General features: G+C 41.1%; 5 protein-coding genes across 10 annotated transcripts in view; 2 read left to right on the forward strand and 3 right to left on the reverse strand.

Annotated features, from left to right (window-relative positions):
* The window catches only part of LOC135171479 (thiosulfate sulfurtransferase/rhodanese-like domain-containing protein 3), an 83,294-nt gene that overhangs the window by 19,824 nt on the left and 40,389 nt on the right, over nt 1-23,081 (reverse strand). The window lies entirely within an intron of this gene.
* LOC135171423 (neural cell adhesion molecule 2-like) lies at nt 45-8,582 on the forward strand. The gene is made up of 5 exons (XM_064137950.1): nt 45-363; nt 2,727-3,068; nt 3,790-4,104; nt 5,191-6,932; nt 8,167-8,582. The coding sequence occupies exons 1-5, from the start codon at nt 213-215 to the stop codon at nt 8,470-8,472; spliced, it is 2,856 nt and encodes a 951-aa protein (XP_063994020.1). The 5' UTR covers nt 45-212; the 3' UTR covers nt 8,473-8,582.
* On the reverse strand, nt 14,799-17,147 carry LOC135171471 (nucleoporin SEH1-A). Its single transcript, XM_064138027.1, has 5 exons — nt 16,796-17,147; nt 16,535-16,691; nt 15,711-15,972; nt 15,361-15,594; nt 14,799-15,275 (listed from the first exon to the last, which is right to left on the reverse strand). The coding sequence occupies exons 1-5, from the start codon at nt 16,904-16,906 to the stop codon at nt 14,948-14,950; spliced, it is 1,092 nt and encodes a 363-aa protein (XP_063994097.1). The 5' UTR covers nt 16,907-17,147; the 3' UTR covers nt 14,799-14,947.
* LOC135171473 (transcription initiation factor TFIID subunit 11) lies at nt 17,263-19,411 on the reverse strand. Its single transcript, XM_064138030.1, has 7 exons — nt 19,264-19,411; nt 18,986-19,163; nt 18,542-18,706; nt 18,137-18,423; nt 17,790-17,877; nt 17,585-17,681; nt 17,263-17,506 (listed from the first exon to the last, which is right to left on the reverse strand). Exons 3-7 carry the CDS (start codon nt 18,677-18,679, stop codon nt 17,373-17,375), a joined length of 744 nt encoding a protein of 247 aa, XP_063994100.1. The 5' UTR covers nt 18,680-18,706; nt 18,986-19,163; nt 19,264-19,411; the 3' UTR covers nt 17,263-17,372.
* Nucleotides 19,410-21,780, forward strand: LOC135171478 (mesencephalic astrocyte-derived neurotrophic factor homolog). Of its 6 annotated transcripts, none has more exons than XM_064138036.1 (5): nt 19,410-19,436; nt 20,365-20,470; nt 20,548-20,672; nt 20,756-20,897; nt 21,419-21,780. In XM_064138036.1, the coding sequence occupies exons 1-5, from the start codon at nt 19,425-19,427 to the stop codon at nt 21,592-21,594; spliced, it is 561 nt and encodes a 186-aa protein (XP_063994106.1). In that variant the 5' UTR covers nt 19,410-19,424; the 3' UTR covers nt 21,595-21,780. The 6 variants fall into 6 exon arrangements, with proteins under 6 accessions (XP_063994106.1, XP_063994107.1, XP_063994109.1 ...); XM_064138037.1 differs by having other exon boundaries at nt 19,424-19,557; XM_064138039.1 differs by lacking the exon at nt 19,410-19,436 and adding an exon at nt 19,544-19,648.

Here is a 23,081-nt window from a genome sequence, read left to right on the forward strand (position 1 = left end):
GGGGGTGGTTTGGGGGGGGGAGGGGGTGGGGGGTGAAGTGATTTTAGTGAGTGATAAAAATTGTTGGAGTTTTTTACGGTTTGTGAGTGAAAAAAAAAATTGGGACTCATCTCAGGCCCCGAATAATGGAGTTTTGGGGCCCGTATTATGAGGGGACTGATTATAATGTGGGGGATGGTTCTGGCAGATGTGAATACGGTGGGATATGTTGAATGCACGAGACTGATGTGACATTCGGTCCGACGATGATCACATTCCAGTTGAGGATTCTGAAGACGAGGTGCGTCAGCCATCACCTGGACGATGCACTTTTTATGAGTGTACTGTATTTGTGGATTGTCGGATCGCTCTGCGTCAAAGACAGTGAGTACACTAATTAAAATTAATTAATTAAAGTGAGAAAGAAATTAATTTTGACGTGAAAATTGGATCGAAAAGGGTTTGTGAGCGACGAGGGAGGAGGGGTCACTCAATATGGAATATCTTCGGAAGTTCTCGGGCGATTTGAAAATTTTTGGTCCCATTTTGAAGATCATGAAAATACCTTCAAAACGCGACCAACCGGAACCTCGTTCGACCCTTCACTTTCGAGATATCGAAGTCTGAAATCGCTCACAAAAATTTCGTCACGATTTTGCCTTTTTCGACGTCTCTCCCTTTGGGCCCGTTCGTCCAATAAATTTTTTTTTTCAAAATTATTTTGAGGAAAGACCTCCCCCCCACCCTCCAATCAAAAATTTCATCAAATAAAATTTTGTGACGTCACGAGGTCGGAAAAACTCCAAAATTTTGCCGCTCACACGTGAAAAATTAATCGATTTCCCTTCGAAAGCGACGAAAATTCTCAAAAAAAATTATCAAATCATTTTTCCGTAATTATCAACGACCCAAATCCACCCCCACAATCGTAATTACCCCCCTCAACTAAGGGATGAACGATAAGTTATAGTGAAAATATAATCTTCGAGAAATGTGTCGCCAGATTCACGCAAATTGATTGCGTCTCCGGCACGAGAGACTCCGCAAATTCTCGAGACAAAAATAATGGGGGTGAGGGGGTGAGTAAGGGTGGGTGGGGGGGTGAATGTTGACTATCGATTCAATTGATTGTACTCATTGATCTGGATAATTGAGACATGCCAGTGTATTAGTTGTACCGATAGTCTGCGAGATAATTTACGGCGAGTCGAAGGGGGATGAAGACAACGTGCGTACACTGGGGGTTGCATTGGATGAAGCCACCACCGATCGATAGCTCACAGCGCATGACCGCGAGGTACACGTCTGTTCATCCATTATATCCTGTTTAGAGTATGCGAGGGGATGTACTTATATGATATTTACTTGTTGCCTCTTTGGAATTGTGAGGGGTAAGTCTTGCGACTGGGGGGGGGGGGTGATTAGTGTCAATTGGGGGATGATTGGGGGGGGGGGAGGGGGTTGATAGGGTTGTTGTGTTGGATATTAGAGGGATTTAGATGGATTGAGGTTTGAAAAATATTTTTTTTTTGGGCCCAAAATCGTTGGGACTCAAATTTTTGATGAAGGGGGTGGGTTTTGGGGGGAGTGGGGGAGGGAGTTTGTGGGGTTGATAGGGTTGTTGTGTTGGATATTAAATGGATTTAGATGGAGTAGTTGGATTGAGGGTTTGGAAAGTTTTTTTTATTGGGCCCAAAATCGTTGGGACCCAAATTTTTTATGAAGGGGGTGGGTTTTGGGGGGAGTGGGGGAGGGAGTTTGTGGGGTTGATAGGGTTTTGTGTTGTGTAATAAAGGTTTTACGGGTTTGAAAATATTTTTTTTGGGCCCAAAATCATTGGGACCTAAATTTTTGATGAAGGGGGTGGGTTTTGGGGAATGGGGGAGGGAGTTTGTGGGGTTCATAGGGTTGTTGGGGTGGATATTAGAGGTTTAAGGGGTTGAAAATATTTTTTTTTTGGGCCCAAAATCGTTAGGGCCCAAATTGTTAATTAAGGGGGTGGGTATGAGTGGCGAGGGGGATGGGGGAGGGAGTTTGTGGGGTTCATAGGGTTGTTGGGGTGGATATTAGAGGTTTAAGGGGTTGAAAATATTTTTTTTTTGGGCCCAAAATCGTTAGGACCCAAATTGTTAATTAAGGGGGTGGGTATGGGTCGCGAGGGGGATGGGGGGAGAGAGTTTGTGGGGTTGGTAGGGTTGTTGTGTTATGTATTAGAGGTTTAAGAGGTGAAAAAAAAAAATTTTTTTTGGGCCCAAAATCGTTAAGGCCCAAAAAAAATCGTTAATGCCGGGGGTGGGGGGCGCGGGAGGGTGTTTATGGGGTTAATAGGGTTGTTGCATTGTATATTAAAGTTTTAACAATTTAAAAATATTTTTTTTTTGGGCCCAAAATCGTTAAGGCCCAAAAAAATCGTTAATACCAGGGGTGGGGGTGGGTGTTTGTAGGGTTAATAGGGTTGTTGCCTTGTATATCAAAGTTTTAACAATATAAAAATATTTTTTTTGGGCCCAAAATCGTTAAGACCCAAATCATCAATGACAGAAGAGTATATAAGGGGGGAGGGTGTTTATGGGGTTGATAAGACTGTCATAGTATATATCAAAGCTTCAAGGATTTAAAAATAATTTCCCAATTTTTTTTCCGATTCGATAAATCGATATATCGAAAATCGAGTAATAGAATCGATAGTAGCAATCGATTATCTCGAACCACTCGACTGACTATCGTTTTTCATTTCGATCTTTCAGTCCCGATATCCCATGTGATCGCAGTGGAGGGTGATGACACGTATTTACCCTGTGACATATCGACGAGCGACGAAGATGACTCGGTACACCTCGTCCTGTGGTACCGAGAGGATCTCGACGCATCGGTGTACAGTCTGGACGCCCGAGGGCGGGACTTTGGTATCGCCGAGAGATGGTCGGACAACGCGGTCTTCTCGAATCGAGCGTATTTTCTGCCGGACGAGAAACCGGCGAGACTCGCTGTCGATAAAATACGAGAGGACGACGGTGGCATCTACCGGTGCCGTGTCGACTTCAAAAAGGGACAGACGAGAAACTCCAAAGTTAACCTCACGGTTATAGGTGAGTTACATGGGGAGTAGACACGAGGAGGCCGACCTGGTACGGCCCCACCCGCGTAAATCCTCCGACGAGAGTCGGTTGGTCTCATTCATTCATTCACTCATCGTCGTCGCCACGTGACGATCGAAATTAAAAAGAACCTGAAGTCACCACTGGCTGAAGGTGTCTTGAGTCAACGCAATTACCACTGAACAAAACGATAATATCGACAGGATAAAGAATAGAGAGCACTGGGTCGAACTGGTGTCGGTCGATTCTCGAGAATCCGCGAGCAGATCTCGTTCCCTGCAGTTGTTATCGTATTATAAATCGTGGCGCTGCTGTCGCTTTACCCCACCTCGTAAACGTCCACCATATAATAGCATTAGTGTCACGCCGAAGGTACATTATTTTCTCTTGTGTCTCCAATAAAATTCATGGCATATCAATGAAATATTATTAAAGTCATAAACAATGACGATTGTCAATGCTGACTGAATAAATAATCCACCTTCGTCATACTTAACTGCGGCCCAGTTCGACGGCCTCTCGACAATAACCTGATTCATCAGTAAATCCTCAAAGCTGAATTTTGATATATTTTTCGTCTCCATTAATCGTTAAATTACCGAGTGACATGTGCAATTAATTCTTCAGTCTCACAGACAATTAATTATAACCCCCATCCCCATTAAATCCATCGACTTGAGATTAAATTACTTGACATTCATTAAATTTCCAGTTCCACCTCAGGAAATTGTGATAACCGATGAAAATGGCGTCACCCGAACCTCTCAGGTTGGGCCTTATCTCGAGGGCAGTGATATGGAGTTGCATTGCGATGTTTACGGTGGTAAACCCAGTCCCACTGTCGCCTGGTATCGTAATAAACAAATTTTTATGGATAAATCGGAGATGATTCAGCCGGGAATCATCCGGAGTACGATTATCATCAAGAATTTGGAGAGGAGAGATGTTTATACGGAGTTGACGTGCGGCGCTACGAATCACAACAAGTCAACGCTGTTATCCGCTACTGTGACAGTTGAGATGAATTGTGAGTATGAAATTAGGTGTACCTGATATTTAATGCCTGATACCTGGTGCCTGATACCTGACGCCTGATACCTGCTACCTGACAGAATGGTTACACGTCTAAATATCCAGTCGAAAATACCCAGACAAAAGTCTTTAATGAAAAATGTCCAAAACAATAATATCCAAAACACAAATATCCAAATGCTATCAAATCCAATACAAAAATTCCCACGAAACAACCGACCAAAAAAAAATAAATCGAGAAAGCAAATATTCACTCAACAAGAATATGATCCACAAGCATATGTGTTTGAGATAGCGACGAGTATGCGGTGCCGATTTGGGATCAGTGGGAAAAATAAAAAGACACGAGACACGTTAGACTGCTGGGGGATGCACTGTTTAATTTATTATAAATAATTTGAGGCGTAATCTCGCGTCTTCGAGAGAATTTTACAGTTAAAGTTTGTTAATTTCAATTCACGCACTGCTGGTGATGTACTAAGACCTTTTTAGAGTTTAAATACGCGATTGAAAATTGAGGCTTTCTTTGAGATATTTAATTGAGAAATAAAACTACAAACACTTGAACGTCTGTTGCTCGTCAACGTTGTAGATGAACATAGGGTCAGCAACGTACGTTGAGTAGACGAATCTCAGCGCGTGGTGGGTTTCTCATCCCTCTGTAGGGTGATTAGAAAAACTATTTGAATTGAGGTTTTTGGAATGTTCGAGAAATCTTCGCTGGAGAATTGGGTGATTTTTCTCTTTCTTTTAAACAATATGATTTTGGATCATTTTAAAGCCGGATATTTTTAACTGGATATTTTGGACTGGATATTTTCGACCGGATATTTAGACGTGCTCCCCCTTCACCTGATCAATTCGATCGGTTCCGTACCTGATCAGGCACCCTCTCAATATGTCACCCCATCAAATATAAAATCACATTATCATTATTATCCCACCCCAACACCCCATAATTCACCATCACCTGATCAGGTCCATCTCACGTTAACCCACCTCGACCTGAATGCAACCTGATTCGACCCAAAACCATAACATCCCCATTAAAAAAAACACTTTTCTGCTCATCTGCTTTCAGTGGATCCACTCGACGTAAACATACTAAACGCCAACAAACCCCTCTCCGCCAACAAACACTACGAATTAACCTGCGAAACCTACGGTTCACGTCCACCCGCAACAATCACCTGGTGGTGGAACGGTGAACACCTTAAAAGTTCACACGACACAACCACCCACGACGCCAACATCACCAAGAGCTTTCTCTCATTCACCCCGTCCAAGGGTGACACTGGCCGTCGGCTGTCGTGTCGGGCCGAGAATCGTGAACTATCGATGGGCCCTATCGAGGACGAATGGGTCCTACAAGTGAATTACAAACCCGAAACGAGAATTCAGTTGGGGACTTCCTTAAACAGAAACGCCATTCGCGAGGGGACCGACGTCTACTTCGACTGCCTCATTAAGGCCCAACCGGCTGTTTACAAGGTCGAGTGGCGTCACCAGGGCCGGACCCTTCATCACACCATCTCCCAGGGCATCATCATCAGCAATCAGTCCCTGGTACTGCAGGGAGTGGAGAGGAAGAGCGCAGGTAATTACACCTGCGTTGGGTTTAATACGGAGGGTGATGGGGTCAGTTCACCCTTCCACCTGGACATCATGTTCGCCCCCACCTGCAGGCCCAATCAGACGAAAATTCATGGTGTCGGCAAGCAGGAGAAGGCCAACATATCGTGTCAGGTGGAGGCTAATCCACCGGAAGTCGAGTTCAGGTGGACGTTCAACAATTCCGCGGAGAGTATTGACGTAGCACCTGGACATATCGTCAAGACTGGAGTGTCATCGGTGGTGTCCTACACACCAATGAAGGAATTGGATTATGGCACCCTGTTGTGCTGGGCCAGCAACGTCATTGGGGGTCAGCAAGTCCCCTGCGTCTACCACATAATTCCTGCTGGACATCCTGACATGGTACACAACTGCTCGACTCATAATACTTCGACGAGTTCGTTCACCGTCAGGTGCAGCGAGGGCTTCAACGGCGGTCTCCAGCAGTCGTTCCTACTCGAGGTGAGGGAGAGCCACAATCAGGTGGTCAGGGTCAACCTGACGTCAGCTGTTCCCCAGTTCAGTGTCAGCCATTTGAATCCTGGAATGTTGTATCAGGCGTGTGTCTACGCCTTCAACGAGAAGGGGAGGAGTGAACCGATGGTCGTTCAGGCTGGCACCCTGAGACTACCTGAAAAACAACTGACGACTGATCCAGGTAAGTCCAGGGACAGGCCCAGGCATCATGTGAAGTTGACGCCCATGTTGAGTGTCATGATTGGTGTCGTCGCGGCACTCGTCATCGTCGCTGTCATCGTCATTGTCGTCCTCAGGATTCAGAATGGAAATCCTGATGATCAGGGGAAGCCACATCTTGAGGAGCATCAGAAGAAGACGAAGAGCGTTCCCATTCAGCGTGAGCTCAGGTTCAGGGAGGTCTGCAGTCTGATAACTGAGGAGAAACACGTCAGCACGGCGTTCGTGAAGTCACTGGAGGCGAGTGGTGATGAAGGGGATGATAAGAATCCCGATATCATACCCCAGGTGGTGTCGAGTGGGGGTGAAGAGGGACAGATTGAGTTTGTGAGGAAGCACAGGATGCAAGCGGTGTCGACTATCGATACGTCACCATCGAGGCCGAGGTGTAGTGTGATGGAGGAGGGGAGTGGGACTTGTGGGGGTGGGGGTGGGGGTGGAAATTATGTTGGGTACTGTACGATCAGGAGTGGTATGCCGTTGAGGGAGATGTCGGCGGGGAAGCATAAGAGTGTGAGTAGTGGGTATTTTTGATGGTGGGGGGAGAGGGAGGAGGGGTGGGGCCTGATTGGGACGGTGGAGGGTGGGAGTGGGGAGGGATTGGGTTCCACGTCTAAATATCCAGTCGAAAATACCCAAACAAAAATCTCCAGTGAGAAATGTCGAAAACAATAATATCCAAAACACAAGTATCCAAATGCTATCAAATCCAATACAAAAGTTAGACGAATTTATGTTGAACTCCAATCCACCTTCTTGGGTATACAAACAGATTTAACCCTTTCGCTACGGACGCATTCTCCGGCGCGCTTCTCTCGCTGAGTGAGCCGCCGCGCCAAAAGTGTGCATTTGCGGAACAACTGCAATCGTATAGCGAGCGTTAGGTGTTGGGTGACTATAGTCACCGCTCGTAGCGAAAGGGTTAATGTTCGTGGATATATTTGCTATTGGGTTTTTTACAATTGGATATTTTCGAATTGGATATTTTTAACTGGATATTTTGGACTGGATATTTAGACGTGCTCCCGGGAGGGGGAGAGGTACCTGAGAGGTACCTGATCAGGTTCACCACGATTCTGTTGTGCCTGATCAGATCTTTCCAGTCTTGGTCCATCTCCTCAGGTCTCTGGTCCAATTCTGATGTACCTGATCAGGCACATTCCAATCCTGATGTACCTGATCAGGTTTTCCTCGATCCCAGATACCCTGATCAGGTTTCTCCACCCCCTGGCACGACCTATCGACCCCCCTCCCCGACCCCGACGTGCCTGATCAGGTCATCCAAAGTGTGACGTACCTGATCAGGTTCTTCGAAGCCTGATGTACCTGATCAGGTTTTCCTCGATCCAAAATATCCTGATCAGGCCTCTCCGCCCCCTGGCACGACCTATCGGCCCTCTTCCCCGCCCCCGACGTACCTGATCAGGTCCTCCAAAGCCTGACGTACCCGATCAGGTTTTCCTCGATCCAAAATCACCTTATCAGGCCTCTCCTCCCCCGGCGCGACCTATCGCCCCCCTCCCCATCCTCGACGTGCCTGATCAGGTCTCTCCGAACCTGACGTACCTGATCAGGTTTTCCTCGATCCCAAATCCCCTGATCAGGCCTCTCCACCCCCTGGCACGACCTATCGGCCCCCTTCCCCACCCTCGACGTGCCTGATCAGGTCCCCCCGAACCTGAAGTACCTGATCAGGTTTTTTTTTTAATCCATTAAAAAATGATAACAAAAAAAATTTCTCCATCAGTTCCAGCCCATGATGACATCAGATCCTGTTTACGGCACCGGTGTATGCACCCTACCCCGCCAACACTGGCCCAGTCATGGCAATTCTCAGGGTATCAGTATGACAAACATGACCATGAATTCACCAGCTGTTTTATACACTGGACTTGGAATTGTCGGTCGTGGCTGTCCCAGTGCTACCATAATGACAAAGGACATGGACACGGTGAGAGCACCAGGACCACGTCTTGCCACCATTCAGACATCCAAGGAGTCCAATACCACCATGACAATGACACAGGTGACGAAGAGAGAGAGCTCAGTGTGACCTGATTATCCTGGGGGTAAATCGACGATTAAATTGTCATGTTCATCTGTTTATCGTGTTAATCTCGTGGGTTTGACTGTCCCAGGGGTGACTATCAACCCCTTTATGGTAGTCTGGGGGGTTTTGGGGGGTGAGGGGGTGGTTTTTCGAGGGGGTGAGTTACGAAAATTTTTTAAAAAATGGGGGAGAGGAAATTTTTGGGGGATTTTTGGTGACTTGCATGGGTCACGGGTCATGTCGGGGTTTTTTTGTTAATTTTGGGGGGGAAGGGGGTTCGTTAATTAAAGTAATTAGGGGGAGGTATTTAGGGTGATTATTAATGAGTTATTAAGTTGATTGATTATTATTTTTGACGATTGGATAATTACGGGAAATGAGATTTTTAATGATTGAATATTTTTAAATGAGAATGGAATCAGGGCGTGGTTATATTAATGAGTATAAATAATAACGTAATAATTACGGTTAATTAATTAATGTAATGATGATAATAATACGATTATTGAAAATGAATTACGTGATTTTTTTTATCACATGTAAATAACGTGATTGTTTAGATATTTTGTACGTAAATTGTCGTGAATTTCGTGTGATTTTCAGGTACTTTAGGTTTATCAGGTTCGTTTTCAGGTGCAATCGTCGGCGAGATAATTTGTTTATGAAAATGGGGGGGAAAAAGTGGGGGTGGGGGGTGACAATTAGGTGATCGATAGCGGGAACATACGATTTTTTATGTTAAAGAGATAATCAGGTCCAGATAAGTGTACCTGATTTGAAAAAATCAGGTCCTCATTTTTTTGCTTAAAATTTACCGCATCGGGACCTCATCTGAAGTGTAACGGACTGTCAAAACCCGAGCCTGATCAGGTTCAGGTGCGGGTACCTGATTTTGAAAAAAAAAATCAGGTACTCATCCGTTCATCCAGGACTTTATCGAGAGTGTACCGCACTTTCAAGACTCCGAGCCTGATCAGGTTGATCGCGAGCTAGAAAAAATAAAAACGTGACCTGATCAGGTCCAGGTGAGTGTACCTGATTTTTTAAAATCAGATCCTCATTCTCTTGCCTAAAATTTACCGCACCAGGACCTCATCTGAAGTGTAACGCACATTCAAAACCTGAGCCTGATCAGGTCCAGGTGAAGGTACCTGATTTTTTTAAATCAGATCCTCATTCTCTTGCCTAAAATTTACCGCATCAGGACCTCGCCTGAAGTGTAACGCACTGTCAATACCCGAGCCTGATCAGGTCCAGGTGCGAGTACCTGATTTTTTCTTCAAAATCAGGTACCTCACTTGTTTAACACACTTTCAAGACCTCACGTTTGATCAGGTTGACCGCGAACTAGAGAAAATAAACACGTGACCTGATCAGGTCCAGATAAATGTACCTGATTTTCGAGAAAAAAAATCAGGTACTCATTCTCTTACCTAAAATTTACCACATCAGGCCTTCGTCTGAAGTGTAACGCACTGTCAAAACTCAAAACCTGATCAGGTTTTTCCTGATCCTGATGAACCTGATTTTCCAAATAATCTGGGCCTGATACGGTAGCGGACTCTTCCCTCGAGATATCGTCACGCTATGAAACATATCGTTCTGTTTTCCAACGATGAAAACCATTATTTGTATAAGTAATTAATGAAAAAGGGGGGGGGAGGGGATCGTGTGGGAAAACAATGGAATAATCGACGTGGGGGGGGGGGGTGGATGAGGGGGAGGGAAATACAGCTGCTTTATTCGGGTAGTTTATTAGATAAATAATTCGTGATGACGTGTTTATAATGTATAAAGTCGAATGATAGTTAATTAATTAATTAATTAGTTAATTTGGATTTTTTAAAATTATTATCGAGAGATAAATTCGATGTTTTTTGAGAATTCAGTTGATTAATTGTTTGGAGGCGGTGGAAAAGTGGATTTCAGTCCAGTTTTTGGAAATATATTTGGGGCCTGAGGCCCCAATTGGAAATATATTTGGGGCCTCAGGGCCCATTTGGAAATATAATTGGGGACTCAGGCCCAATTTGGAAAGATAATTGGGGACTCAGGCCCCATTTGGAAAGATTATTGGGACCTCAGGCCCAATTTGGAAATTTAATTGGGACCTCAGGCCCCATTTAGAAAATATTTGGGGCCTGAGGCCCCAATTGGAAGATATTTTGGGCCTCATTTTGGTCCATTTGGAAATATATTTGGGGACTCAGGCCCAATTTGGAAAGATAATTGGGACCTCAGGCCCAATTTGGAAATATAACTGGGGACTCAGGCCCCATTTGGAAGATATTTGGGGTATCAGGCCCCAATTTGAAATATATTTGGGGCCTTAGGGCCCATTTGGAAATATAACTGGGACCTCAGGCCCCATTTAGAAATATAACTGGGACCTCAGGCCCCATTTGGAAATCTAATTGGGACCTCAGGCCCCATTTAGAAAATATTTGGGGCCTTAGGGCCCATTTAGAAAATATTTGGGGCCTTAGGGCCCATTTGGAAATATATTTGGGACCTCAGGCCCCATTTGGAAATCTAATTGGGACCTCAGGCCCCATTTAGAAAATATTCGGGGCCTTACGGCCCATTTTGGGGCCTCAGGGCCCATTTGGAAAATATTTAGCTTCACGACGATGATGAAAGGTACGATGAGGGGTGAATAGTGCCCTCGGCCAGCCGAAAATAATAAAAAAAAAATATATAAAAATAATAAAAAATAATTTTCAACTAAATTTCGGTGAGTTAACATTCGTGATATGGAAAATTGTTAAATTATCACTCATAACATTTGCTATTTTCGGGAGTAAACTATAGTAATAGTCATTATAGTTAATGTAAGTGTTGACTGTATTTAAGGGGGTGAAACCGTTTCGGGGGATGAGGGAGGGAAATACTTCGTGATCATTACCTCGCGGCCTCGAATTTTGATTTCTCAAAACGAAAAACTGCGAAATTATTTACCATTTTTTATTTAAAAAATTATTTAAATATTTCAAATGTTTATAATTTAATTCTTATTAATAATGTTTAGTTATTTTGGGACCGACTGACGGTCCCATAAAATGTCAAAAGTACTTCAGATCTTTGAACTTCAAAAAAAAAAAAATTTTTTTCCTCAAAAATTAATTATTTTTGCAATAATAATTAATTAACAATTAAAAAATCAACGAAATTGTTTAAAAATCGAGTGATTTATCTCTCTCAATTTTTAAAAAACCCTTCAAGGGACGATAATGTCACCCCCCCAAAACCCTTTGACAATTGTCAATCCCACGAGACCGTAAGGCCCATTTTCTTTGTCTGTAAATAAACTATAAAAATACCATACGCATTATTTATAACTGTTGTATCTGTGCTTCGAGAAATCAGCTATTCACCACCACAACATCACATAATTCGAAAAAAAAAAAAACTAGATTAATCAGTCCCAAAAGGCCCCCCTCCATTTCCTCAAATTTCTCAAAAAAAAAAAAAAATTGAAAACTCATTTTTTCGAGTTTATTAACGAGGCGATACGATTTTATATAAAACGCTGGGGTAACGCACCCTAATGAATAAGCCTTCACCTGTAATCGTAGGTAGAAACCCTTTTTATAAACATTTTTTCCAAAAAAATTATTGAAATGTAGCGACCGAGGATTTTTGAGTCAATGAAAATTGTCAACGGAGAAATAAAAATGGAGATTAGCAACAAAAAGGAGAATCAGTTGTGGAAAAAATATTTTTCAGATAAATTATTTATTTATTTAATTATTTATTTATTCAATTATTTATTTATTAAAAAAAAATTATTTAATTATTTATTTATTTGATTATTTATTTATTTATTTATTTATTTATTTATTTATTTATTTATTTATTTATTTATTTATTTATTTAATTATTTATTTATTTATTTAATTATTTATTTATTTTGGAGGTTTTTTGATTTTAAATGAAAAATTTCTAAAAAACAAAAAGATTTATTTTTGTTAAATTATTCACCACATCCACAATTTTTGTTTTTTTTTTCACCCCCTCCCTCCCCCACACACAAATTAAATTATTTATCACATTAACAATTTTTTCTTTTTTTTTTTTTATGTAAATTAATAATTTTTGTTGTGTTTGGGGGCTCCATAAGATGGCCGAAAGGCTGATTACACTTCTGGATTAATGAGGATCGTCTAACGGCAATAAAAGTGAAGGGGGGGCTCGGCCCCTCTCAAATTAAATTGTTTATTAAATTTACAATTTTTTTTTTAATGTAAGTTAATGATTTTTGGGCTGTTTGGGGACTCCACAAGATGGCCGAAGGGCTGATTACACTTCTGGATTAATGAGGAACGTCTAACGGCAATAAAAGTGAAGGGGGGCTCGGCCCCTCCCAACTTAAATTATTCATCAAATCCACAATTTTTATTTTCTATTTTTTCATATAAATTAATAATTTTTGTTTTGATTGGAGGACGCCCTAGCGGAGGTTCAGGCGACGCCCCTGGTAGGGCCAGGGGCGGAGCCCCCCTGGTGCAGCCCCACCAAACAAAACCAAAATTATTAATTTATATAAAAAAAAAAAAAAACACTATTTTGATTTCATTAAATTAACAATTTTTTTTTTATATAAATTAATCATTTTTATTTTACTTGGGGGGCTCCACCCCCCCCCCTCCAAATTAAATTATTCCCCACATTCACAATTTTTTTAAAAATATAAATTAATAATTTTTATTTGGGGCGCGCCCCCCTAAGGCTCCGCCCCTGACTCCGCGTGGGACGCCGCGTCCCTAACGCCACCAGGGGCGTACCCTCAACCCCTCTATTGGTGTTCCTCCGCCCCCCCACCACCAAAATTATAATTTTTTCTTTTCCACCAAACCCACTAATTATTCTCAATCATCAACTGACCATCGTAATTACCGTAAATATGTAAATAACGAGTGTGTGAGTGCTAGTGACAAAATTTCGATAAAACAAAAATTCCGAAAATGAAAAAAAATCCGTTTTACGGTGGGCTGTCAATGTTGAACACTCCCCGCCCCCCCTCCCCCACTCATTTGGGGGATTAATTAATGATGAAGATAATATGGCTGCACCGACCTGTTGACTCACTGCCTGTACATCTAATAATAATTTAAACAAATGAATAATTCACATGTTGAATGAACAATTTTCATGAAAATTCAAGTCGGAATTATCATAAGCTTAGTATTATTCCCTGAAAATTGATGTACCCTAACAAATTTATCGCGTAATATTGTTTATCTTTGATTTTTTATATATTGTAAATATTCTAAAATAAATAATCGTTTTTATTCAATTAAATATTATCTGTATTTAATTATTTCCTCTCATAAATAAACGAAACAACTGATTTTCCAATCCATAACCTAATTTTATCAATTACCCAATTAATTAATTAACCAATTAATTGACTAATTAACTAATTAATTAATCAGTTAGTTAATTAATTGGCTAATTAATTAATTAAATGTCGAACACTGTTGGCGGTGATTATGGGATACAGTAAAAGATGATCATTTTGTTGATTGACCAATTACTTAATTAATTGACATATTAATTATTTGATTAATTAATTGATTAATTAACTGGTTAATTAATTAATAGCCGACACTGTCGATAGTGATTATTGGGAACAGTAAAAGATGATCATTTTGTTGATTGACCAATTACTTAATTAATTGACATATTAATTATTTGATTAATTAATTGATTAATTAACTGGTTAATTAATTAATAGCCGACACTGTCGATAGTGATTATTGGGAACAGTAAAAGATGATCATTCTGTTGACTGATAAATTAATTAATTAAGTAACTGATTAATTCATTGTGTAATTAATTAATTGATCAACTAATTGGTTAATTAATTATTTTATTAATTAATTAATAGCCGGCACTGTCGGCTGCGATTATTGGGTACTGTAAAATATAGTCATTCCGTTGATTGATTAATTAATCAAGCGGCTAATTAATTAATTAATTCATTGATTAATTAACTAATTGGTTAATTAATTAACCAAGCCTGCCGACCGTGATTATTTGGTACAGTAAAAAATGATCATTTTGTTAATTGATCAATTAATTAATGAATGAATCGATTAATTACTTGAGCAATTAGTTAATTAATTAATTGGTTAATTAATTAATTAATATCCGACACTGTCGACGGTGATCATTGGGTACAGTAACCGATGATCATTGTGTTGATTGATCAATTAATCAATCACGCAATTAATTAATTAATTAATTAATTAATTGACAATTTTTAAAGACACAACCAAACAACCGCCAAAAATCCATTTGTCGTACCCACAATAAACAAACAAACATCAGAAAAAAATGTTTATTCACTTCCATTTAAATACAAATATCAAGAAACTTCTGAAATTCAAAATGGCGGAACAATTTCACATAAAAAAATCAGGAAAAAGTCACCAAATCACCCAACATCCAGAGTATTTCCCCCAAATATTGGGAACTAGTGCCAGGGAACTTGATTGGGGTGACTGATGGACCCCAATTTAATGTACCTGGTGGTTGACTGGGACAATTGTCCCCCAGAACTCTGTCCTGGTGGTGTAACAATCTGCTGGACTTCAGCTGTTTGTGCTGAGGTGCCATCGCCCTTTAGGACAGCCACACACTTCCACTCGTTTATGTAGTTGTCCTTCCAGAGACGAACACATCCATCATCCCCTGATGACGCCAGGATCGTTCCCATTATGTTCCAGCAGACACGCCAGACGGTGCAGTAGTGATCATCAAACTGGACAGTTTGGAGACGAAAGCGAGAGGCGCCATTTTCCCTAGAACAACAGCATTTGGTGGGTTTAGTTGGTGATAATTGTGTTATTAGTGATAGTGGTCAGGTTAGGGTGACGTTGAACTCACTGGAGAGGCTCCAGGGTGACTATTCTGACGTCTTTGGTGGCTATTGCTAGTGTGTGAAAGCTTCTCCCCAGATTTGGCGAAAATGCTATGTCGTGGACTGGATCAACGACGTTGGACAGTGTTTCAGTCTTTGTCCAGCGTCTGTTGTTCTCTGAGTACTCGTAGATGAAGACTTTACCTCCTGATGATGTGTTTGGATCGTCACTGCCCACTGCTATCATGGGGGGATGAAGTCTGGAAGAGAATTGACAATCAGAAACGAAATTCTTGTTGATTTTGAGGTTCTGGCAGGAGAAAATTGATCGATTGCTTGATTAATTGATTGAAAACTCTCTGGAGATCATGGATACCTGTATAAGGATGGATTCCAGGTGATGCAGCTGCAGGACAGCTTGCAGCTGATGTCGTGCTGGAGTGTCCACTGACTGAGGTTCATGACATCAGGTGCTTCGTAGATTCTGATGACACCATCAGCACTGCATGTGGCGAGGACGAGTCCCAGGGTTTTGGGGCCGAATTTAACGTCGGTTACGGAGGTGCGGGAGTCTACTAGGTTGGTTCGACGTACCCAGTGGCGCATGCCACGTTCTCCAGGTCCAGAGCCTTCTCCAACTGGAAATTAAAGGGTCTCCATTGGTATCAGCAGTGGGAATGGGGTGAAAGTGGGGATATCTGGGGATGTAATGATGCGATTTGATTGAGTCAAGTGTCATTTTGAAGGGGGGAAAGAAAGCTTTCGAATGAGTCCAGACAAATTAATTTTCACTCTGCCGAAGTCTAATTAACGAGCTTAATTACTGTCAATTGAAATCAACAATAGGACTACCTTTGGAGGGGGTGGGGTAAATCTGGGGAAATATCTTGTGACACAATGATGCGATTTTACTGAGTCAAGTGTCATTTTGAAGGGGGGAAAGAAAGCTTTCGAATGAGTCCAGACAAATTAATTTTCACTCTGCCGAACCCTAATTAACGAGGTTAATTAGTATCAAATATAATCAATAATAGCAGTACCTTTGGAGGAAATGGGGTAAAACTGGGGAAATATCTCATGACATAATGATGCGATTTGACTGAGTCAAGTGTCATTTTGAAGGGGGGAAAGAAAGCTTTCGAATGAGTCCAGACAAATTAACTTTCACTCTGCCAAACCCTAATTAACGAACTTAATTACCTATTTCTTCCCAAACAGCTGCAGTTCTGTCGAAGGAACATGTAGCCAGGACCTGGCCAAATTCAGGATGTGCCCACGTGACTTTCCACACAGACCCACTGTGTGCCTTCCAGGAGGCTGTCAAGTGCCAATTCTCGTGCTCATCCTCATCCCAAACCTGCAATGACCTCCCAAAAATGATTTTCCATCCCAAAATGGTGGGATAACTGGACAATCCTTTGTTCTCTGACCCAAATTCCCTCAAAATATTGGAAAACTGACCTTCACGAACTGATCACTGGAGCAAGTGGCCATCCTCTGGCCATAAAAATCATACGCAATGTCATGAATCAGGTCCTTGTGCTCAGCATTCAAACTGTGTGCCTCAAACATTGTTTATTTAACTCGAATAAACCACTAAACTAATATTTTACAATTTATTTACGACTCGAGAGGTTATTCCCCAACTTCTTGACGTCCTCGAGGTTATGTTGACCCTCTGGCGTGGACCAGTCATGATGGAGCCCTAGAACCACCAATTTAGGGTGGGGGAATCACCAGGGAACAACAAAAACTGCTATTAAACATTTGTTTTTAAACAATCAGACGAATTACAGCAAAAAATCTGTTGAAAACGTGTTTTTTTCAGACGAAAACTGCTCCATAAAACGTCCAAACAATTCGTTAATTAACAAAATGGCGTTGGAATATCGAACTTGTAACATTCTTCGTGAAATAACAACAACAAATTTGTTTATTATAATGATTTAATGAATTTTATTACATGATAAACGTCGAAAGTGTAAAAAATTAATTTCGTATCAACTCAAATCACAACAAATTAATTTATTAATTAACTCTAGACCCTGACAAATGCTTTCTTCGTCTTTCCAGCTGGTATTTGACCTTGACACCTCAACCTACGAACAGCTTCTCGAAGATGCTTTGGCTGGAGTGGTCCAGAGTCGCTGTTGGTCTCCATAACATCCAGAGCTGTCGAAAAATCCAAAAAAAATCGTTAAAATTCCGAAAAAATTTGTTAAAAATTAATTAAACAATTAATTTGTTTACCTTCCTCGACGATCTCACCCACAAACACTTTGGCAATCCCCGACATCGCGATAACAACGTTCTGGGACACTGAACACCCAGTTATCGTCTGCATAATCTGAAAATTACCGCATCATTCAGACGTTAAAAACGTGAAAATCAACGAATTCCTGGACTTCTACCGGGTCAATGACCTCCTGGAGGTCCTAGAAAATTCGGTACTCACCCTCTTTATGGCGGCCTTGGGGAAGGCAGCCCTTCGGTACATTTCGTACCTGTCCAGCTGACCCTCAGTGAAATTTGACACCAAAACTCTATGAAAATAACGAAAAAAACCATCAAATCACCACCAAAGTCATCAAAATCTCCATCAAATCATTGAGGATCCTCCCCCAGGGGGTCCCACATGACCCCACCGACGTCCCTAATCCCACCTAACCTAATTACCTCATTAAAAACCCTCAATTCCCCCCATCATAACCTAAAAATCAATTTAATTAAAATTAAAAACGTCGATTTGATCACATTTTCCCTGGAGAATTCACCCCAAACCATCACACAAAGGGTAGTTACTGCATTTTCTCCCTCTCCTCCTCCTCCAGCTCCTTCTTATTCTTCTCTCGACTCTCCCGACGCTCCTTCAGGACAACTGGTGCCACTTGTGGCAGGACAATATCAGAATTAAATAAATCATCAACAATTTTTGGTCGATTTAACTCCAAATCCAGTCGAGATGACTCGGTGCTGCTGCTCCTGGAGTCCTGGAGGGCTTTATCACCTGTCAGGGATGTTGAATGATCCCTGGAGATGCTCAGGTCAGAGTCAGATGCTGGTTCAGCACCAGAACTGCTCAGTTCAGTCTTCAAAAGGAAAAAAAATCGTCAAAATTCACTTCTTTATGGCGTCAAAATTCACTTCTTTCCCCCATAATTATTATTGTTATTATTATTGTTTTGTTTTGTTGTTGTGAATGTTTACCTTGACGTCGTGATCGTCAACGTCTATCATGTCGTCGACGCCGACGTCGCTGTCTCTAGTGAAATTTTTGTTGTACCGAATTTCAATATTTTCAGTATTTTCGTTGTCAGAATCATCTTTTCCAAACAAATTATCCATTTTCAGTCATAAAAAGGGGTTGAAACCCTGAAAGAAGTGGATGAGTTGATGAAGGACATCGTCAGGATCCCAGAACAAAAGAAAAAATTGAAAAATTGGGTTTTGGTGAGGAAAAATCACTAGATTTCACCCCAGATGAGAATTCTGGTGATTAAATTGTTAATGGAGGTTATTTGTTGTTAAAATGTTGTTTATTGGGTTGTTATCGGTGTGAGGTTAATGAACATTGAGGAGTGATGGGTTTTGTTGATTATTTGGTGGTTTTTTCGGGTTTATTCACGAGATTCTGGGGTTTTTGGCGATTACCTTTGTGAACATAACCTCAAAACCCAATTTTCACTGGTTTTCACGGGTTGATTCGTCCTGGTGAAGGGTGAACACTCCTCGAGGTCGATGAACAAAGACTTTGTGGTCCTTAGGACTCCAAAAGGTCCAGTGGATCGACTGAGAACTTCCTGAAGAGAATTCCTGACCCATTCATGACCTAAAAACGAATTTTTAACGTTTTTTAAAGTGTTTTATTCCCTTTTGCGAGCCCTAAAGTCGTCTGAACAGTCTGAACCCCCAGAATCTCAGGTACTGACGCCTCCAGATGTCCCAGGGACCTGGAGACAGCACTTTTTGCTGCTTTTGTTGTTTGTTTACAGGCAAAACTGCCCCAAGATGGCGTCCATAGACCTTATGCTACAGTTCAGGCTCATGACGTCATGGAGATGGATGAACTGTAGGGATTACTCGTGGACCAATGGTGGAGGAGGTACGTAGATGGTGGATCAGCCAATTGGTGATCGCCAGCTGGGGTTTTGGGGCTTTGACAGAGTTCAACGTGGTATAAAACCGCTTATTGCTGGGAAACAAAGGGAGGACGATTGTTATTTGTGAGTGTTAACGTTGTTTATTGGTATTTACACCTCGATAAACAAAGGAATCGGTGTTTGGGGGGTCCAGGAGACACCTGGAGATGTCCAGGTGCTAGAAAATAGTCTGATTGTGGAGTAAAACGAGTTGTTGGACCAACATAACCTCGAAAATCGCAGCTAAAAGGGGTTTTGTGATGTTTTTCTGGTTTATTTGGGGGGTTTCAAGGGTTTTGGGGTGAGATCTGGAGGTCCTGGAGGTTCTGGAAGGTCTGAAGAGTGTTTTAGGACAATTGTGGGGGCGAAATCCCATCAGAAATCAATTTTTTTTAGAGGTTTTTGGGTCGAGGAAGTGCAGGTCTGGGTTGGAGCTTCAACGAGAGGGGTTGGGGGACCTTTTGGGGGTTGATGTGGGGTAAAAGGGACGGAATTGTCCAGGAAAAAGGAGCAGAATTAATTAGATTGTGAAAGGAACCAAAAGAAATCGATTTTTTACGGTTTTTTGGGGGAAAATGGCGGATTTTTTGGTGATTTTGGGGACAATTGTGAAAAATCGTGAACTTTGACGTATTTTTGAGGGTTAAAACCCTTTTTAATCCCTTTTTCGAGCATTTTATCGTGTGTTCTGGTGTATCTGAAGCTTCTGGACCCTCTGACACTCCATTTATCCCCATAAAATCACCAGAAACCCCATCATAACATCATTTAACCCCCAAAATTTCATCTTCTGAAAGATTTTTCGATGAAAATCAACCTCAGGGGGTGGGGTAAACCACCACCGACATAACCTCAACCGAATAATCACGAAAATCTTCATAATTGTTGCAGATTTGTAATAAAAATATCAACATGTGGCGAGTTACGTTAACATCCCTTCTGGTGATGACATCACTAGCTCCCCAGGCCCTCGCCCTGAGGGAGGGGGACTGCGAGGGTGAGTTTACCCTCGAAAAAGTTCCAAATCACCTGCTAATGCCCTCAGACCCTAATTAATTTGGCAATTTCCAACAGTTTGTGTGGCGACAGTCAAAAAATTCGACGCCATCTTGACTGACGACATCAAAAAGGACACGAAGTTGATCGAGAACGAGTTCAAGAAGTTCTGCAAAGGGACAAAGTCCAAGGAAAACAGATTCGTGAGTTTTTTGATGATTAATTATTCAGTTTTTGGTGATTTTAGGGGTCAGGAAGTTGATGTAGATGTTGTTTTTTCCTGCAGTGTTATTATCTAGGGGGTTTGGAGGAATCAGCAACTGGAATTCTAGGGGAATTGAGTAAACCTTTGTCCTGGTCACTGCCAGCTGATAAAATATGTGAAAAATTGAAGAAAAAAGACGCACAAATATGTGATTTGAGATTTGGTACGTGATATATTTTATTATAAATAATATATTTTAGGGTAATAACGTGTTTATGATGTCCTGGGGTTTTTATAAATTTTTTAAACATTTTTTTAACGTTTTTTAAGGGACAATTTGTTGATCAAATTGTGGTTTTATTATTTTAAATTAAAGAAAAAGTGAATTTTTAATGTTTATTCAATTTGTTTATTTAATTAAATCATTTTAAACTATTAATTGTAAATTATCAATTGTTAATAATTCGTTTTTTGTTTAAAAAAAAGAAATTATTGAATTTTTTGAGAAAAAAAATGAAAAATTGTGTTAAAACGAACAAATTATTTATAAAAAATCCATTTTAAACAAATGGAATTTGTTTGTTTTGTTTGTTATGTAACATAAATAACAACAAAACAAATAACAACAAATAATAAATATAAATAATAACAATAAACTATTTTTTAAAGGATTAATTATGTTAAAACTGAAAAAAAAATCATTTTAATTGAAATTTTAACGATTTTTTTGTTTATAAATTGCAGAAAAACAAATTGATTTGAATACCGTAGACTTGAAAAAACTCAAAGTCCGGGATCTCAAGAAAATTCTTAATGACTGGGACGAAAACTGCGAGGGGTGCATTGAAAAAACCGACTTCATCAAGCGAATTGAGGAGCTGAAGCCCCAGTACTCGAGCCCATCGAAATCCGAACTATGAAGACTTGATTAAATTAATAATTTCATCATTATTTTATCATTAGTCTTCTCATTTTCCTCATTTAGCTCAATGTTATGATTAATTCATTCGTGTTACACCTGAATGCCAGTATCAATGTTTATAATTATCGATTGGAAAGTGAGAATGAAGAGTGAGAGAATAAATCGAGTATTTATAAATAAATAATTGACATTTCCCATTTGTATATTTTTTTGTTAATTAAGTGACACGATTGATTGACTAAATCAATTTGTTGATCACAATTTTGTTGGTATCGAGCTTTTGGAGGTTAATTTTGTGGAATTTTTTGCGATTTTATGTGACAGATTCAGGTTCGTCGACGTAACCTACAAATTAGGGCGTGATAAACAAAGAAATAATCAATTTATTTTAATTGATTGAGTTCAGGAACTTTATGACCACTTTATTCGGTGTTGACACAGTTGAGTTAGCACACGATGGCACATAACAATATTTATATTGTTGTTTTGTCACTTTTTTACTGCCATTTGACATTTTGGAGTGTCTCTGAGTGTTTTAACCTGTCAGAGTTCAATTTGATATACCGACGGTAGGAGTCTATGATCCGGTGGATGGCACCACATGACGAAGTATAAGACTCACCTGATAACGTGATGATAGCTCTCGGAGCAGTTGAAAATTTATTTTTTTCAAAAATCGAAAATTAATTGTTAAACGATTTTTCAAATGTTTTTTCATGAAAAATCTATTATTAGGACCATTGAGGGCCTGAACAGGGGTAACTTCCGAGGTATACCCTGGCAGGAGATGAGGAATGGCCGACAGTGGGCCGACATTTCGCCAAACCTGGCCGACAGTCGGCCGACTGTTTATGGTAAGCCATAAACTCGATTCCCCACTGTCCTGGCAGGAGATGAGGAATGCCCGACAGTGGGCCGACATTCCGCCAACGCTGGCCGACAGTCGGCCATTTCTCATGTCCTGCCAGGGACTGACGTCAACGGCATAAGCCGACCATGACCAATTTCACTCTCGTCCTCTCCCTCTCACACACCGTCTGGCCCTCACTACAGTGGGACAGGCCCTACCGCCATTAACCCATAAACTCGATTCCCCACTGTCCTGACAGGAGATGATGAATGCCCGACAGTGCGCCGACATTCCGCCAATGTTGGCCGACAGTCGGCCGAATGTCGGCAATTCCTCATCTCCTTCCACGGTAGTGGGGTTTATCACTGGACACTGGCCTCTGGCTCTGTACTTACCGAAGATAGGCAAAGGGACTGACCTCCTATCCACACGATGCAACGAGCTCGATGAAGTCAGATGGTCACCTTTATGGGTTAGACCGTAGCTCACAGATACTCGAGACCAGCGACTAGGCGGCTGCCTAAACTCAGGTCGTAAAATGGCCGGAAGGCTGATTACACTTCTAGACTTATGAGGACCGTCTTCGTTCGGACCATTGACTACGTAAAAAAAAAATTAAAAAAAAATTTTGGAAA

The sequence above is a fragment of the Diachasmimorpha longicaudata genome, chromosome 20, assembly GCF_034640455.1.
Source record: "Diachasmimorpha longicaudata isolate KC_UGA_2023 chromosome 20, iyDiaLong2, whole genome shotgun sequence".
Taxonomy (NCBI): Eukaryota; Metazoa; Arthropoda; class Insecta; order Hymenoptera; family Braconidae; genus Diachasmimorpha; species Diachasmimorpha longicaudata.

Coding starts and splice junctions, on each gene's coding strand:
- LOC135171471 (XM_064138027.1), bottom strand. CDS start 16,906: ATGTTTGAGGCACACAGTTTGAATGCTGAGCACAAGGACCTGATTCAT. Junction 16,692..16,795: donor CCAGTGATCAGTTCGTGAAG/GTCAGTTTTCCA, acceptor AGGTCATTGCAG/GTTTGGGATGAGGATGAGCA. Junction 15,276..15,360: donor GTCACCCTGGAGCCTCTCCA/GTGAGTTCAACG, acceptor CTGTTGTTCTAG/GGAAAATGGCGCCTCTCGCT.
- LOC135171423 (XM_064137950.1), top strand. CDS start 213: ATGCACGAGACTGATGTGACATTCGGTCCGACGATGATCACATTCCAG. Junction 364..2,726: donor ATCGCTCTGCGTCAAAGACA/GTGAGTACACTA, acceptor TCGATCTTTCAG/TCCCGATATCCCATGTGATC. Junction 6,933..8,166: donor CGGCGGGGAAGCATAAGAGT/GTGAGTAGTGGG, acceptor TTTCTCCATCAG/TTCCAGCCCATGATGACATC.
- LOC135171478 (XM_064138036.1), top strand. Junction 20,471..20,547: donor GAGGGAGGGGGACTGCGAGG/GTGAGTTTACCC, acceptor AATTTCCAACAG/TTTGTGTGGCGACAGTCAAA. Junction 20,898..21,418: donor AATATGTGATTTGAGATTTG/GTACGTGATATA, acceptor TATAAATTGCAG/AAAAACAAATTGATTTGAAT.
- LOC135171473 (XM_064138030.1), bottom strand. CDS start 18,679: ATGGATAATTTGTTTGGAAAAGATGATTCTGACAACGAAAATACTGAA. Junction 17,878..18,136: donor GAGGAGAGGGAGAAAATGCA/GTAACTACCCTT, acceptor TTATTTTCATAG/AGTTTTGGTGTCAAATTTCA. Junction 17,682..17,789: donor CCAAGGCCGCCATAAAGAGG/GTGAGTACCGAA, acceptor GGTAATTTTCAG/ATTATGCAGACGATAACTGG.